Below are 19,203 nucleotides of genomic sequence, written 5' to 3' on the forward strand. Positions count from 1 at the left end.
TTTGTTTATTTATTTTTATGTGGTGCTGAGGATCGAACCCACGTGTTAGCACGCGCTAGGTGAGCGCTCTACCGCTGAGCCACAATACCAACCCACAAAGAAATATTGTTACTGTTCATTTCATCATTAAGAAAATTAAGGACTGAGGAGGTAGTCTGTGGTAGAGAGCTTGCCTACCATGGGTAAAGCCCTAGATTCAGTTCTCAGCAGTGTGAAAGAGAAAGGGAGAGAGAGAAAGGAAAGAATAAATTGAGAAAATGTCACATATGCTTTTCATTGATTTTTTTCATATATTTAAAAAAAAAAGTAAATATGAGCATTGTTAAAGATTTTATCAGGGCCTGTCTGGGAAGTTCAGAGGCTATCCATTCCCCAAATGCTCCTGTAGAATCATCTGTCGGAGAAGCCCTGCCTCCAAAGCTGTGTACTAGATGCTGTTGCTGGCAACACCAAGAGTAGACAGGGAATGCTACCATCAGAAGCTGCTCTTGGAAACTAGAAGTACCTGCCAATATCCACCAATAAAAGAGGTCCTTTCTAGTTTTTTATTTTTTCCCATTAGATTAAAATTCAGAGTCTGGAGTAGTTATGACCCTCAATCCAGTAGCCAGAGAGGCATGTTCTTTCTTGCATCTGTCCCAGAGGAATCCCCCTCCGAGGAGAGGAGTTCACTTGCTAGCTAGTAACAGATGACTATAAACATGTATGTTAATAGTTACATTTAATTTTATTTTTTTTGTTTTGAAATTTGAGTGTCGTAACCAATGTGAGTTTAAGAGGACAAAATCATCTTGTAAAGTCATACTTTGAAACATTCATTCTGATCTAAATACATGGCAATATAGATATCAAAACATGTATTAGAAAGCTAAATATGTGAAAAGACATAGCTGGGCTTAAAAATGTAGTGTAGAAATATAAAGTGGTCAGTTGGTGTGAATCTGTGGGCCTGCTGGGCTCTGGGTCTGAAAGGTTGGGGTAGCCTAGAAAGTACCTAGGTCTAAAAGTTCCCTGCTCATGCTGGGAGATCTGTGCCAAGTTTATAGCTTAAAACTAGGGGCTGAGTTTGTTTTCTTTGTTTATGAAAGAAAGCTAAAAATGAAATGTGCTGTTAACTATCGACTAGACTAAGGCTTACTTCTAGTTGTTGTCCTAAAAAGATAGGAGGACCCAGTTATATGGCCTGTGACTAGGAAGTGAACCAGGTCCCTACTGACTCAATGAAGAAATTGACCAGAAAGCAGTAACCCACCACGCCAATTTGAGACCTTGTTCTGATCTTGGAGGCTGAAGGACAGTGAAGAAAGTAAGTAAAATTTCTTGACAGGAAAGAGGCAAGTAAGAACAGGTCAGGAATTTATAAAAAGCCGGGGAGAGAGTGAGACAGAGGAAGATAAAACGCTAACCTCTCATTTAAAGCACCTACACTCCAAAGTCCAAAAAAACACCTACAAGTTTTATATTAGGGAAGATATCCACAAATGTAGTAATCAGAAGATACTTAAGATCAAAATGGAAATAAAGGAACATCCTGAAAAGACTGGAAAATAAATGTATAGAATTTTCTGGGACAGAATAGGAAAACAAAAATTTCTGAAGTAAGAATATGCAGCTATGAAGGAGTCAGTAAAAATAATGGAAATGAAAAGACAGTTATTGAAATTTAAAACTTAATAGGATAAACCCAGATAAGAAATTCACAGAGAGATTTGATTAATAGTAACATAATTTGTCTTCATTCTCTCTCTTTTTGGTACCAGGGATTGAACTCAGGGGTATTGACCACTGAGCCACATCCCCAACCCTGTTTTGTATTTTATTTAGAGACAGGGTTCCACTGAGTTGCTTAGCAGCACCTGGCAGTTGCTGAGGCTGGCTTTGAACTCCCAATCCTCCTTCCCCGGCCTCCCAAGATTATAGGCGTGCACCATCATGCCCTGCTGTCTTCATTCTCTTTTTTATTTACCAGTAGAACAGAATTTTATTCAGGTTGGCAGTATGCCCAGGATCAAAACCAGTATCTCCCAATCTCTTTTGTAGTTAGGGATGGCTAATGAGATATAAACAAAAGTTTCTAGGTGGGACTATTGGGAAAGCCCTTTAAGATGGGACTGACGCGGATGCTGTGACTCTTTGCCCTATCCTGCCTTCCTTTGTGGCACATATTCTCTCGGGGTTGGAGGTGTGGTGGTTGTGGTGACCATTAGTTGGCAAGCGGATGCTGTGTGTGACTATATAGAAAGTAGAAGGCAGCTGAGTCCTCGATAGCATTATAGAGCTACTGCACCAATCCCTGACTGACTCCCCCCATTTTTTTTTAAAGCCTCTGTTTTATTGCTGGATGTAATTAACTGATATACTAAGGAATTTCACAAACAAAAACAACAACAACAACAAAGACCTTAAGAGAGGCTCTGGTATACATCTAATAGGAGTTCCAGAGAAGAGAGCAGAAAGAAGGGAGAAGTGAGAGCTGAGAAAATAATGGTTGCAAATTTTTTATCTTTATTTTTTTTAAAGAGAGAGAGAGAGAGAGAGAGAGAGAGAGAGAATTTTTTAATATTTATTTTTTAGTTTTCTGTGGATACAACATCTTTATTTTATTTTTATGTGGTGCTGAGGATCGAACCCAGCGCCCTGTGCATTCCAGGTGAGCATGCTATCGCTTGAGCTACATCCCCAGTCCCTGCAAAAATTTTTTAAAATTTTCATTTTTGTAGTACTTGTTATTGAACCCAGGGCCTTATGAATGCTAGGCAAGTGCTCCACCACTGAGCTACATTCTCTGCTTTCTTTATTTTTTATTTTGAGACAGCGTCTTGTTGAGTTGCCCAGGCTGGCCTCAAACTTGTAATCCTCTTGTCTCAGCTCTCTAGTCACTGGGATCAGAGGTGTATGCCACTGTGCCCAATGTGGTTGCAAATTTTCTTGAAACAAAAACAAACATGAGTATTCAGATTAAAAGTATACTGAATATAAGTAGGATACATAAAAATAAATCTTCACTTAGATACATTGCACAACATAATGGATAGGAGCAAGTCAAAATCTTCCAGAAAAAGCTGGGCTCATTACTCACCTATAGTCTCAGTTACTGAGGAGACTGAGGTGGAAGGATCATTTGAACCCAGGAATTTGAGGCCATCCTGGACAACAGAGCAAGACCCTATCTTAAAACAAGCAAATTCAAAAAGCTTTTGCTAAGAAAAGGGTTACTTGCAAGGAAATGACAGACTGACAAAAGCTGTCTTATCAAAAGTAGATACTGGAAGATTATTTGCAAAATTTCTGCAAGAAAATAAATGTGAATCTATATTTTAGTCTTTTCTTTCTCAGTTTCTGTCTTTTTTCTGTCTGCCTGTCTTTCTTTTTTTGTGTTGGTGCTGGGATTGAACCTTTTGCATGCTGGGTGAGTGCTCTATCACTGAGCAATGTCCCTAGCCTCTTGACCTATATCTTATACTCATATTATCTTACAAGAGTCAAGGCTGTATAACACGTTTTCAGATATACAATTAAGCTGACATATGGAGACTGAAAGAATTACTAAAAGATATACTTCCGAACCTCATTCCCCAATAAAAAGAAAAAAAGTAAAACAATAGTCGAAAGTAAGTTCAAAGGGGAGGTTATAAGTTAAAAGAAACGATGAGTGTAGACATTGATAAAATATGGTGGCAAATTTAGTTGGATATTGATTATAAAAAGTTTAAAAGATTATATTTAATATGTAAGTCAAATTACCTGAACAAGATAATAAGATGTGGCAATGTGCTCAATAAATAAAATGATACTTCCTTGGGATAAAAGAATAGAGACACTAAATAATTTAAACTTTATTAGAAAAATTGTCAAATATGAATTTAAAAATCTTAAAAGAGTAGTCACAAAAGGAGAAAAGAGAATATAGAAAACTAACTGTAAAACAAGGAAGAAAGAATTAGGAAAAAGGAGCAAAATAATGTGGTAAATTGTCACACAACTAATGGTAGAAATAAATCCAAACATGTCAGTAGTCAGGTTAATTGTGATTGTAAGATTATGTTATTTAAAATACTACAGTTTGCTGTTTGTAAGATACATACGTGGGCTGGATTGTGGCTAGAGTGCTTACCACCCACTCATGGTCCACTGGGTTCAATCCTCAGCCCCACATAAAACAAATAAATAAAAATAAAGATATTATGTCCAACTGCAACTAAACAATTAAAAAAAAAAAGAGAGATAAACTTAATGCTTACTCTTAAGAGGTTGAAAGTGAAGTGATGGGAAAATATTTACTGGTCAAATAGCAAGCAAAAGAAAATTAGTGTGGGGGGTTGAGTGCTCGCCTACCATGCATGAAGCACTGGGTTCCACCCCCAGCACCACATACAAATGAAATAAAAGATATTGTGTCCACCTATAACTAAAAAGTAAATTAAAAAAAAAAAAGAAAATTAGTGTGGTTATATGTTATATTAATGTCATATGAAACTTATTTATGAGTATGCAACAAAGGGACTTTTATCCAGAATATATAAAAATCTTATGCAATTAAGTAGTAAAAAGAATAATAACCCACTAATGAATGGGCAAAGATGATTTGAACATATCCTTTACCAAAGAAGATGTATTGATAATTAACACCTGAAAAAAAGTTCCTCAACATATTAGTCATTAGAGAAATGAAAATGAAAACCACAGTGAGATGCTATATACCTCTAAAATGGCCAAACTTAAAAGACTGATGAACACCAAGTTTGGCAAAGACATGGAGCATCTGGGACATTTATACATCACTGGTGGAAATAAAATTACTTGGGAAAGAGCTTGTTCCTTCCTTGTAAAATTAAACATAAACTTTTCAGATGACCCAACATTCTACTCCTGTTATTTGCCCAAGAGAAATGAATGTGTGTCCTTATAAAGACTTGTAAGTGAAGTTCATAGCAGCTTTACTTAAAATAGCCAAAAACAGAAACAACCCAAGTTGTTTTTAGCTGGTGAATTGATAGATAAATGTGGTATATCCATACAATGGAATTCTACTCAGCAGTAAAAAGGAGTGAGCTACTGACACTCACGGACAGAGATGAATCTGGAAAGCATTATTCTAAGTGGAAAAAGCCAGACACAAAAGTCCATTTTTCATATGACTCCATTTATATGACATTCTGAAAAAGGTACAAAACTATAGTGAATGAAAATAGACCAGTGATTATAGGGAAAGGATTGGCAAAGGGCACAAGGGAAATTTGGGGGGTCATGGGGTTATATGCTATTATAAAAACTCCTCTGACAGTTCACTTAGAATCGGTGAATTAAAAAATAAATCAGTGGATTTTATTTTAGGTAAATTACATTTTAGTAAAATAAAATCCCCCAAAAGATTTGATTAAATAAAACGTTTGTAGGGATAAAGAGACTAACCAAAAAAGGACGAAAGGAACATTTTACTGTATTTACTAATTCCAAGGTTGTACATATATAACAATATGGTCTAATATAACACAGAATATGATTATACAGAGATATTGACAAATTAATTTGTAGTGGGAGATTTACCAACCTTTCCCACTATTTGACATTAATTGGTTCTATGTACTTTACTATATGAAACATCCCGTAATAAAGCATTTGATTATTCTAGAAAATGATCTATTCTTCATTTCAGTAAGGATCCTTTGTTTTGACACAGACTTACTCAATGGCAGTGATTTATTAGTAATGAAAAATGGTTATGTTGTGATTATCACAATTGAACATTAGGAAAATTGTTTAATTTCAGTGAGCCTTTTTAATATGATTCTTTTTTTGTTCAGAGTGTTTTATGTTTCTGCCATTTGGTTCAGTCTTTAGTTGGCACCAGAACCCTAATGGTTTACAAGTATAACTTGTAAATTCCCAGCTCATTTGTCAAAATTCAGTAGCTATGGCATATTAAAGTAAGATGCCAGACAAGACATAAATGGTTCTGTAACTATTAAAAAAAAACCAAAACCTATAGTCTCATCAAAATTGTATAGGTTGGGTTTTTGGAGATTGGGAGGGAGTTTTTTACATAGCTGCTTCTGTGCCTTGAATTCTTATCACTATCCCAAATAGGAATGAGGAGAGGTTCTTGCCTTTTCTCAAGCTGGGGACTCAAGAGAGCTTGATAAAGGTCTTCTGCAGTAAGAGGACATAGTTTACTGGTGTCCTGCCTCTTGACTTTGAAGTGTTGAGAACAAGAGTTATGCTGCATAGCTACTGACAGAGCAAAAACACAGCTAATGTGTTGTGATCATTGTGTATTTCTTGAGTTAAAGAAGCAGGGAAGCTGGGAAGAGGAGAGGGAGAAGGAGAGAACCAAAGAGGAGGTGAGGGAGATAAAGAGAGTGCATGAGAGAGCGAGCAGTAGCACAGGGCACACAGGCTTTCTCATAGATGCTTAGAATTTTATCACCCCAATCATTTTTATAACCAAGAAACCCTTCATTCCTTAGCCATTACCCCTTAATTCCTTCCCTAGCCCTATGCAAATATGAATCTACTTCCTGTCTTTATAGATTTGCCAATTCTGGACATTGCATATGAATGGAATAAAAAAATTGTGGCTCTTTGTGATTGGCATTGTTCACTTAAGATGTTGTTTTTAAAGTTCATTGGTACAGTACATGTATCAATATTTGTCCTGTTTATGGCCAAATGATATTCTATTTTATGGATAATGCCACTTGTGTTTATATATTCACCCATTGATGGACATTTGGATTGTTTCTACTTTTTGGCTATTATGAATAATGCTGACATGAACATTCATAAACAAGTTGTTCTCTTGGACATCAATGTAAAAATGGAATTACTTGGTTTTATAATGACCTTGTGTTTAATCTTTAGAGGAACTGCCAGAAGGTTTTCCAAAGCAGCTTCACCATTTTACATTCCCATTAGCAGTATAGGAGGATTCCAGTTTTTCCACATCCTTACCAATATTTACACAACATGTGTTTTTAATCTATGTTTTTAATTTTAACTATCCTAGTGGATATGAATTGGTATCTCATTTTATATTTCCCTGGCAGCTAATGATGTTGATTATCGTTTCATGTACTTATTGGTGATTTTATAGATCTTTGGAGAAATGTCTATTCAGACATTTTTTGCCTTTTTTTTAAAAATTGGGCTTGTTATTACCTTTTGCTTTTTGACCAGGATTTCTTTTTAGTGGTTCTGGTTTTCTCTCCTCCTCTTCTTCAGATAGAAGAAGTGAAACGCCGGCAGCATTCCCTTGCATTCAGCTCAGCTGGAGCCCAAGCTCAGACCTATCATGTCAGCTTTGAGTCTTTGGCTGAGTACCAGAGATGGCAACGGCAAGCATCTAAGGTGATAAGCTCTCAAACATCCTGATATGAAGATAAGAATGTAGAAGCCCCTTAGAAGTGTATTTTGAAACTTATTTTAGTTCTAAGACAGCAAATTATAACTCTTAATTTTATTTCTTAATATATATTGAATAAAATAATGGAATCACACTAGATCCTTAACTTATTATTTATGCCCAGTATAAAAATGCTATCAAAAGTTTTTTCAGGTGCATTTACCTCTGTACCATGTCTGCAAGGCAGGCCTTGGAAGAAATTATGACATAACGGGATTTGACCCAAGAAGGAATTGAGAAATGATGAGATTTACATGGCTTTCATTCTGTAAAAGATAAAGTCCTGCTTCTGCAATTCCTGAAATTAGGCCTGTCTGCTTGAAATCAATTAACTTGTAGCCCAGTGCTTTTTGGTCTCAACATATTAAGAACAGGCTTGATGAGCCACTTCAAATTAGAACTTACTGATAGTACAATGACCTGTAAATTATTATTGTTATATGCTGAGGATAGCCTTTGAGCATTATTTCTGCTTTTTAAAGATTAAAGATGAACTACTGTAAAAGTGTACTGTGATTTCCAAACTCTCTTGTTTGAGAATTTGCAGAAATTTTCATAGTATTGTTATTATAAAGTGAATTGCCATCAAAACATGAGTGACTTTTCCAGTGATATATTGTTTGTTCAGATACATTTTCACAATGCATATTTTTAGTACCATACTATTATAGAAATAAAAACCTTGTTTTGGTTTCATTGAAGTTTTTTGTTAATGTATTGATTATAAAATATGCTCTGAATAGAAGTAGTTTTCATTTAAAGTAGTTATTTTGTTCTTCTGCCTTTTTAAAGAGAAGTTAATGAATGATTTTGAGCATCTTTGGCATGTTTGGCAGTGTGCTATGTGCTTGGTTATTTAACTACTTACCCTCACAACAGATGATGAAACTGCTAGTGAGCAGCAGAATCTGTGTGGCTCCAAAAGGCCTTGTCTTTTCATGCTGTCTCTCAAAGTTTTGTACAGTTATTTTGAATCATTTTAATGTTACTTCTTGTGTGAAATGTCAACCTTCTCTCTTTATGATATTGTATTTTTTAAACCCTTTACTTGTAGAGACTTTTCAGTTTATTCCTTTGTTTTTCAAGCACCTTATGGTTTTAGAGAAAAGTAAAAACTGAAACGTTTTATAAGTGAATAATTGGATTTCTTTACCTTTTTTTCTTTCCTGGTCTTTAGTCAGTGCTGTTTGTATAAATGCCATTCTGTCCTGTGTTAGATGATAGACATCCAGTACTAGCTCAGAAGGCTCTTCTCTTGAACCTTCTTCAGGTGGTGTCCCAACGAATCAGTACTGTGGATCTTTCGTGTTACAGCCTTGAGGAAGTTCCTGAGCATCTTTTCTACAGTCAAGATATCACCTACCTCAATTTGCGACACAACTTCATGCAATTAGAAAGACCAGGGGGCCTCGACACACTCTACAAGTATGTGGAGAATAGGTTTCAGGTCAATATGTTGGAACTATATTGTAATCAGTATCTTAGTGGTCCAGACCTCTAAGTGAGCATGCTTGTGTTAGTCCATTTCTCGTTTCTCATAACAAAATACCTAAAGTTGGGTCATATATAAAGAAAAGAGGCTTAAATCCAAGATCAGGCAGCTCTGTCAGTTCATCATCTGATGGGGGCCTCTTTGGCTGCATCACATTATGGCAGATGCCATCATGGTGGGAGCCCATGTGAGAGGGCCAGACAGGAGGCCAGAAGAGTTCAGGGGGTCAGGCTAGCTCTTTTATGATAATTCATTCCGTTTAGAAGATAATTTACTTCATGAGAATAACATTAGTCCCTTCCAAGGGTAGCACCCCTAGTGACATTATTCCCACTAGGTCTCACTTCTTAAAGTCTACCACTTCTTAGTTCTATCACACTGGGGCCAAGCTTCTAGCATATGAAACTTTGGGGGACAAACCATGCCCAAGCCATAGCATATTTCATTATGTGTTTGTACATATATATATATGTGCATACATATTTTTTCCCTGAAATTTCTGCTCATTTTTGAAGAGGAAGCAATATTTTTCACATAATTTTCCCACCTCTGTATTCCTCCCCATAAAACAGATGGTAGATGCAAATGTTCTGTTATAGAGGCAACAGTGAATTTTCATTGATTTGGATAATCTTTTTATATAAGTTATTAACAATGATACATGAGCTGCAACCATGTTAAGTTGAGAGATTCAGTATATGAAAACTTTTGAATAAAAAATATCAAATTTAATTGATTTCAAGCAGACAGGCCTAATTTCAGGAATTGCAGAAGCAGGACTTTATCTTTCCTTTGTACCTGCTCCTGCCAACTCTGCTCAGTGATGTAACCTCTCTTAGAATTCTAACAAAGGAGCCATTTCAACTCTACAGATCTATTACCTATATATTTTTCCATCTCTTTTATTAGAGTATGTCCCCTCATTCCTACATTTTACTCATCCAGCTTCATTCCTCCACTGAAAATTGGAGGGCTGAAAGCTGGGTATGGTGGTTCATGCCTATATGTAATCCCAGCTACCTGAAAGTCTGAGGCAGAAGGATCACTTCAGCTTATGAGTTTGAGACCAGCCTGGGGGATATAGTGAGACCCCATCTGAAGAGAAACAAAACAAAACCTAAACCAAAACAAGCAAAAAATGTATAACTGTGAGTAAATATGCAGTAGAAGTGATTATATGGGGTTTGGTGGGGAAGGGAGAAATTCTGATCAGAAATTCTAAAGACTGGCTTAGTAGTAGAGCCCTTGCCTAGCATGTACCGTGCTGGGTTCAATCTCCAGTACTGCAATTGCTAGATAGATATGGATTAATTAATTCTGGAGTCAAGGTACCAAATCAAAGGAATAATCAGTAATCAGGGTCATGTCATCTGGAAATCAAGTTGGGAATATGGATGAAGAGCATTGGAATGAGGTCCCAAGGATTCAGATCAAGGAACAGGTGATAGGATTTTGTCATAGAGAACACCTCAGCCTTGTCTCTTGTACTCTATAACAACAAAGTGACACTTCCATGTGACTCCTTTGGGTTCACTTCATGATTATGCTATCTCTGGGTAAGACAGTCTCGATACTTTTACTCCCACAGTCAAAAATAGAAGCACTAAAAATTCATGTTGCATATCATACCACATTACAGTAGAACACTTGTTGTATACGTGTGTTCAAGCTCAACTGGTCCATACATTTCAAGTGACATTTGAACCAACATAATTTCGGTATTAAAAAAGAAGTTTGTTTTTTTTTTTAATTTGTAAATTTTTGGTTATAGATGACACAATACGTTTCTTTTATTTGTTTACTTTTATTATGTGGTGCTGAGAATTGAACCCAGTGCTTCACCTGCACGAGGCAAGTGCTCTGCCACTGAGCACAACCCCAGCCCAGAAATTGTTTTTTTTTTTATTTTTTTTTTAAGTTAGAGATGAACAAAATAACTTTTTTATGTGGTACTGTGGTTCACGCATGTGAGGCAAGCACTCTACCACTGAACCACAACCCCAGACCAAAAATAAGTTTTTTAGAATTGATCTATATATTTGTTAATTATTCTTGTTATCTGTGAGTTGATTAATTTTTAACCACTTTAGATTATATGTTAGAAATTTAATAACAAAATATTCCAAGTATGACTTTATACAATAGAATTGTCCAGCATGAGTTGTTCTTCAAGTTTTCTGCCTTTTGTTTGTTTGTTTGTTTTGCAGGGCTGGGGATCGAACACAGGGCCCTGCACATGCCAGGCAAGTGCTCTATCACTGAGCTACATCCCCAGCCCTAGATTTTCTGCCTTTTATGGAAAAGAGATTCCTGTCACACTAGACCTGGTTTCCTTGATAGCATGGACTGCACATTAGTCCTTTTAGTATCCTCTGCCCACACGCTTGGCATGTAGTAAGTGCTCATTAAATATTTTTGGAACAAATTCTGGGATGGACATTTAAAACAGATCATTTAAAATAGATCATGAAAGACCACTGATGTCTCTTCTAAAGATATATGACAGATTTTTTGAAATACAGTATGGATTTTTGCCTTTGCCCTTTAGATTTTCTCAACTGAAGGGCCTGAACTTGTCCCATAATAAACTTGGGTTGTTTCCTGTATTGCTGTGTGAGATTTCCACCCTGACTGAGCTCAACCTTTCCTGTAATGGGTTTCACGACCTGCCAAGTGAGATTGGCAGTCTGCTAAAGTAAGTGTCTAACTTTTGCTACATTGCTCTTTTTCCTTTAGAATAAGGAATCTGTCTGGTATTTTTGAGTAAAGGTAGAACCTTGAGTGCTGGCATTGAAATAAGTCATGAAGTTATTAGAACTCTAGTTAGCAGCAGTTTTTAATGCTGGAGATCTCTGATCTCCATGATTGCAGTAATGACCAGTCCCTGTACTTGACCAGCAGAGATCCTGACTCCAATGTCAAAGGCCCATCCTTGGAAGTAGTATCTAAGTCATCTATTAAGTTTCTGTATGTTGAGCGTTAGGAGGTTTTATCATTTTGGGATTGATAATGAATGAAGGGCTTAAGTCAGAATTCATAACTCTAATTCTGTGCAATTGAACAAGATCTTTCCTAAAGTAGATTGTTATTTCCCCCTCCGCAGTCTTCAAACCCTCTGTCTTGATGGCAACTTTCTGACTACTTTACCTGAAGAATTGGGAAATCTGCAACAGCTTTCCTCCCTTGGAATTTCCTTCAACAACTTTAGTCAAATTCCTGAAGTTTATGAGAAACTCATAATGGTAGATAAAGTGGTTATGGCAGGAAATTGCCTAGAAGTCTTGAACTTAGGGGTGCTGAACAGGATGAGCCATATCAAGCATGTGGATTTAAGGTGAGGTCATTCTTTACCAGAGCTTCTTTATCTTGACTTCAATGAACCTGTATGTCTTCTCTTTATAAACACTCCTTTAAAATATTGGGATTTTAGAACACTGTAGAAATATTTTCCAAGTTATAGTAAAATTTAATTTATCACCCACTAGCAGAGAGATAAAGGGTCAGATAGGTGGACCACGTGATAAGCATCAAATTGCTTTTGACAGAGGTGGTTCTCACCCTCCAGCAATATTTTATGAGAATTTTCTTTTTTTCTCATCCTTTTCTACATTGGATTTTTAGTAGTCTTTTTCCTTATTGTCAGTAGAAGGTGGGAAATAATATTTTGTTATAATAAACACTTAGTTACTGGGGTGAGGTTGAGTATGTTTTTTATGTGCATATTATTAGTGGTTTGTAATTTTCTGTAAATAACTATTTTTCTGTTGAGTTGTTGAATTTCTTCTTAATAGCATTGTATTATAAATGAAATGTTCAAGGCTTCACTACTAAGAAATTTTTATAAGTTTTATATCCTAGTTATAATCTTTTCCTAAAGGAAAGTGGCGAAAGACACCTGAGTGTTCTATTATTTACAGGGAGCTATTAACATGCCTTGTGAAAATGTAGCAAAAGACAGAATTATTGAAATACAGGAAAATGAGAACAGACCCATGTGCTTTGAATTATATACTTGTATAGAAAAGAACTGAGAGGCCCTTTTTTAGAGTTTGTCTTTTTTTGGATTATGGAGGACTTTTTTTCCCGTATTTTTTATTAGTACATTATAATTATATATAATAGTGGGATTTATTGTTACATATTCATACATATACACAATGTAATAATATAATTTGGTCAGCATGGTTTCAAGTTTGCCTTTGAATCCTTCAGTATACATACAGATTATTTTCTTCATTAGTGTCATGTGAGTCTTAGTCCTACAGCAGCGGGAGGAAGGAGAGCTGTTCCCTTTTGACTGCTTAGCTACCATTCATTGAAAAACATATTCATCTTCTCATTTTTTTTACTTCCACCTAACCTGAGTAGGTATTTGGATATAAATGTTCACCTGTTTATGGATATGGCCCATTTTTTTCCTTCTCTATATTGAATTTGTATGCGTATTTGCCAGTCTGGATTGTCTAATTTAGCTGCACCTTGAACTCTTTGTTTATAAACCATCTGTGGTTATTTCTGTACCTTGCAAAATGAGTCAAGTAGTGAAATTCCTAGTTGGTTTAGGAGGGAAAACAGGATTGTCATATTTCTTTTGGTAAACACACTTAACAGAATTTATTTCTGATTATTTCCTTATTTTTGAATATTAAGGATGAATTACTTGAAAACCGTGGTTATTGAAAATCTGGAGGGAAATAGATACATCACGCACATGGATTTGCGGGACAATCAACTGACTGACTTGGATCTTAGCTCTTTATGTAGCTTGGAACAGCTGCATTGTGAGCGGAACCAGCTGAGGGAACTGACACTCAGTGGCTTCTCCCTTCGAACTCTGTATGCCAGTTCAAACAGTGAGTTCTCTCTCCAATCTCTTGTTTTTTTCTCTTTCTTGTGTGAACTTTCTAAGAATAATGGTGTCTGTGGTCCTCAGTCTCTGCAAAATAGAACTTGTTGAAGCTTAGCTTTATGGGTTTTTTTTCCTTAATATTTATTTTTTAGTTACAGGTGGACACAATATATTGTGTTTTCATGTGGTGCTGAGGATCAAATCCAGTGCCTCATGCATGCTAGGCAAGCACTCCCACCTCTGAGCCACAACCCCAGCCTTTAGCTTTATGTTTTTTGTTTTTTTTTTTTAAATAGAGAGAGAGAGAGAGAGAGAGAGAGAGAGAATTTTTAAATATTTATTTGTTTTTTAGTTTTCGGTGGACACAACATCTTTATTTTATTTTATGTGGTGCTGAGGATCAAACCCAGTGCCCCGCTCACCCCAGGTGAGCGCGCTACCGCTTGAGCCACATTCCCAGCCCAAGCTTTATGTTTTAACTTTGTTGTCAACACTGGTGACTGAGATGTTCACGAAAAGACATGGCAAGACTCACTACAGGAAAATAAGAAGAGGTGTTTTTAAAAGTAGTGAGTGTGGACAAATATATTCAAAACCACGTATTAGTAATAGTGTAAAATAAGTTGGCAAACTATTGCCCAGGGGCTAACTTTGGCGCTCTCTCTCTCTCTCTCTCTCTCTCTCTCTCTCTCTCTCTCTCTCTCTCTCTCTCGGGGTTTGGGGGGTCCTGGGGATTGAACTCAGGGACACTCAACTACTGAGCCACATCCCCAGCCCCATTTTGTATTTTATTTAGAGACAGGATCTCACTGAGTTGCTTAGCATTTTGCTTTTGCTGAAGCTGGCTTTGAACTTGTGATCCTCCTGCCTCAGCCTCCTGAGCTGCTGGGATTACAGGTGTGTGCCACTGCGCTCAACCTCAATCTCTTTTTGTATAGTTCATAAACAATGGTTTGCCCAGTGGCTTGGGAGATCTTGAATTCAAAGCCAGCCTCAGCAACTTAGCAAGGCCTTAAGCAACTCAGCGGAATCCTGTGTCAAAATAAAATATAGAAAAGGACTGGGGTTGTGGCTCAGTGATTGAATACCCCTGGGTTCAATCTCTGGTTACTCCCTTGCCAAAAAAAAAAAAAAGAGAGAGAGAGAGAGAGAATGGTTTAATGATTGGATTTTTAAAAATCAGAACTATACTTAATGATGGGAAAATTATATATGAAATTTAAGTGTCTATATTCATAAAGTTTTATTGGAACATAGCCATACTGATAGATTTACATATTGTTTATGCATTACTGCTTTCATATTACAGTAGCAGAATTGAGTAGTAGTGGGAGAGACTGCTACAGTCTACAAAACCTGAATTATTTACTATTAGACTTTTACAGAAAAAAAATTGCCAATTCCTGGTCTGGAAGCTTGTGCTACCTCAGTTTGAGAGTGAGAAGCCCCTTGTTATAATAGGGAATTGTTCTAAGAATATTTGTAAAGGGCTTCCTATCTGTTGATGCTATTCTTATGGAGAATTCTTATTGTACAAGTTATAATTACTTTTTCTATGTTTAAAGAAGGAAGGGAAAAAAGTTTAATTTCACTAAATGTCAGAAAAATGCAAATTTATTTTTCTGTTTTTTAATTTATATTATTTTTTAAATTATATTCAGGAGGATATTTACCTTTTGATATGTGTAGTATTTTAATTCTTAAAGAGTGAATCATACACAGTGGGATGTATTACAATTCTTATTACACATATAGAGCACAATTTTTCATATCTTTATATAAAGTATGTTCATGCCAATTCATGTCTTTATACATGTACTTCTTTTTGCATTACAATTCTTACTACACATATATACCACAATTTTTCATATCTCTGTATATAAAGTAGGTTGACACCCAATTTGTGTCTTCATACATCTACTTTGGATAATGATGTCCATCACATTCCACCATCCTTGCTAATCCTCTGCCTCCTTCCTTTCCCTTCCTCCCTCCCCTCTTCCCTATATAGAGTTCATCTATTCGTCCCATGTTCCCTCTCCCTACCCCATTGTGAGTCAGCCTCCTTATATCAGAGAAAACATTTGGCATTTGTTTTTTGGGGATTGGCTAACTTCACTTAGCATTATCTTCTCAACGCTTTGTATTTACCTGCAAGTGTCATGATTTTATTCTCTTTTATTGCTGAGTAAAATTCCCTTGTGTATATGTGCCACATTTTTTTTAAATACATTCATCCACTGAAGGGCATCTAGGTTGGCTCCACAGTTTAGCTATTGTGAATTGTGCTGCTATAAACATTGATGTGGCTATGTCCCTGTAGTATGCTGTTTTTAAGTCCTTTGGGTATGGACCGAGGAGAGGAATAGCTGGGTCAAATGGTGGTTCCATTCCCAGATTTCCAAGGAATCTCCATAGTGCTTTCCATATTGGCTGCACCAATTTGCAGTCCCACCAGCAATGTATGAGTGTGCTTTTTCCCCACATCCTTGCCAACACTTATTGTTGTTTGTCTTCATAATAGCTGCCATTCTGACTGAAATAAGACGATATTTTAGAGTAGATTTGCATTTCTCTGATTGCTAGAGATGATGAGCATTTTTCATATATTTATAAAAATGCAAATTTATACGATTTTATACTCATCAAAGGAAAAAAAAAGGATAATGCTGAGTATAACCCAAGATGGGCAGAATCATCTTCAAAAGCCTTTAGGTGCGGCCAGTGAGGGTCAACTCTAAAATCTTGGAGGAAAGTATGACCATGTGAGAGAAGTCCAAGGTCCACATAAGCCATTCCTAGTAGTCACCTTCTTGGAATATATCCCAGATATGCTTATCTATGCACAAGGAGATGTGTACAAAAAGTTCACCACAGTGTTGTTTGTGTTATAGTGAAAGAATAGGAACAAAATAGGACTACTAATGGAAAATGAGCAAATCAGTAGTGATGTGTTTATGCAATAGAATATTGCTCAGCAATGGAAATGAATATACTGTCTTTGTGTATGAATAAATATCAGAAATTTTTTATTTATTTATTTATTTATATATTTTTTTATTGCTGGGAATTGAACCCAGGGGTGCTTTACCACTGAGTTATATCCCCAGTCCTTTTTATTTTTTATTTTGAGATGAGGTCTTGCTAAGTTGCTGAGGGTCTCACTGAGTTGCAGAAGCTGGCCTCAAACTTGTGATCCTTCTACCTCAACCTCCCATCTCTGGGATTACAGGTGTGTGCCACCATGCCTAGCTCTCAGAAACATTTTTGAACAAAAAAAGTGCATAATTATATGGGACTATTATAATTATCGAAATTTAAAACACAGAAATATTCCTTTCACCTATGATATAGCAGCATGAAAGATTCCATGGAAATGCTAAAAATTATATTCAGGAGTATATTTACCTTTTGATATGTGTAGTATTTTAATTCTTAAAGAGTGAAGCATATTAAGGCAGAGGGTAGATTTGTTGAAATTTGGATAATGGGTGAGAGTATGTTCATTATTTTATTTTCTTTGCTTTTCTGTATCTGTCAGTACAGATATAGGATAATAGAAAGTTAAGCATTTCTGTTTTCCTTGCCTTTTATCATGTTATAGAAGCTCTAAATTGTGGTTTCAGGTTAGTTTTCAGAATAGGGTCAAAATTGATGAGTGTTGACTGGTGCTTTATATCAATACCGTGAAATGGTAGTAGGTCCTTGCCATGGAGAGATTCCTTATCAGGTCCATCTGTGCCTATAATGTGTCTAGAAAGTCCAAATGCCTGGCCCTACTGCAAAAGACATTGATGTAAAGCAGTTCTTAGTTCTGGAAATTCTGTCATAGCAGTATTCTAAATGGGGCTTATTCAAGGTTAGCCCTCTGATTAAAGAATCCTTAAATTCTACAACATGGAAGAATTCACATAAACAATTACAAAATAATTATAAAATAAAGAACCTAGCTTTACAAAAAAAGTTAGCCAGATGATCAGTTAACTTTTTTATAAAAGGCACTCAGCTTTACTAAGTATTAGGGATATGCAAATTGAAAACTCCTAGGTAATGACACTATATACCTACCAGAATGCTTAGAATGAGATCCTGAAAATAGTGTGGCAGCTGTTGAGAATGGGAATTAGTAGAGCCACTTCAGAAAACTATTCAGTAGTTTCTGACCATGTGCCTGGCACAGTGGCTCATGCTTATAATCCCAGTGGCTTAGGAGGCTAGGGCAGGAGGATGCAACTCAAAGCCAGCCTCAGCAACTAGCGAGGCACTAACCAACTCAGTTAGACCCTGTCTCTAAATAAAATACAAAAATAAATAAATAAGGGCTGGGGATATGGCTTAGTGGTTGAGTGCCCCTGGGTTGAATCTCCAGTACCAAAACAAAACAAAAAAACTCGAACATGTACAGTGTACCTAGGAGTTCCTTTCCTAGGTTCATACTCAAATAAGTGCTGATATTAGTTCATAAAGATATGGACAAAAATATTCATAGAACCACTGTTCATCGTTACTCTGGAAAAGATTTAAATGCCCATCATATCTTAAGTGAGTAAGTAAGTTGTAGTATATTCATTCACACACAAAAACTTCATTCAGGCAGAGAATGAATGAATTATAACCATATGCTTCAGTATGAACAAATCTCACAAGTGTAACGTGGAGTGAACAAAACCAGACCAGAAACTTAGACATACTGTATGCATTTGCTTATATAACTAGGCCTTCTGTGGTATTCAGAGTCAGGATAATTAATGTTGCCCTTGATGATCAGTGAGTGGAAAAGGAGGTGAGCGGATCTTTCTGGGAGCTGATAACATCTTTTCTTGATCTGGGTATTGATTCAGCTTGTGAAAATTCAGTGATTTATACACTTTAAGTTTCGAGGGAGGGGATGGCCAGCATCTCATTAAGGAGTCCTTTTTCCTTCCCAGAATAGTCCAAGATACCCTAAAACTTACAATCTTAGATAATTAGTAAGTCACAAAATAAAAATACTCAGAAATATATTTACAGAATGCAAAGCCCCTGATAAATCTAGTCCACATGGGTTCTGGAACTAGACAAAGGGAAAAGGACTCCGGTGGTTTATTTAAGGGGCTATATCAAAGGCAGGGATAAGGTTTCAAGGGCGGAGTCTTGCTTCATGATGTCTTTCAGTCAGTAGGTTGATTGACATCTTGGTGTAGGTCACACCCATCTCAGGTGCTTGTGTGGGCCATGGCAGAGCAGGAAAGAGATTCACATTGTGTCCGGGCAGTTGATCAGAAGAAATGTCCACTGGCCATTCCCAGACACCAGATGTCCCTATCCACAAGGCTTCCATACGTGAAAATCCACATCCAACCCACGGATGGCTTGTGACACTTAAGATTATTCTGTATTTATGTTATACATTAATTATTAAAGTTTAGATATTGCCAGCAAAAATTCAGTTATTAATTTTTTCAAGTTAAAACACTAAGT

General features: G+C 36.4%; 1 protein-coding gene across 1 annotated transcript in view; it reads left to right on the top strand.

Moving 5' to 3' along the window:
* Phlpp2 (PH domain and leucine rich repeat protein phosphatase 2) overlaps positions 1–19,203 on the top strand; it is a 76,973-nt gene that overhangs the window by 34,197 nt on the left and 23,573 nt on the right. The window contains exons 5-9 of the mRNA XM_046434469.1: positions 7,222–7,347; positions 8,673–8,827; positions 11,443–11,589; positions 11,998–12,228; positions 13,545–13,747. Of these exons, the coding sequence (XP_046290425.1) occupies positions 7,222–7,347; positions 8,673–8,827; positions 11,443–11,589; positions 11,998–12,228; positions 13,545–13,747 (862 nt within the window). The remainder of the gene's footprint in view (positions 1–7,221; positions 7,348–8,672; positions 8,828–11,442; positions 11,590–11,997; positions 12,229–13,544; positions 13,748–19,203) is intronic.

This window comes from Marmota monax, unplaced genomic scaffold (assembly GCF_021218885.2).
Source record: "Marmota monax isolate L192 unplaced genomic scaffold, Marmota_monax_Labrador192_F-V1.1 WCK01_AAM20220418_F8-fsc00024, whole genome shotgun sequence".
In the NCBI taxonomy this organism is placed as follows: domain Eukaryota; kingdom Metazoa; phylum Chordata; class Mammalia; order Rodentia; family Sciuridae; genus Marmota; species Marmota monax.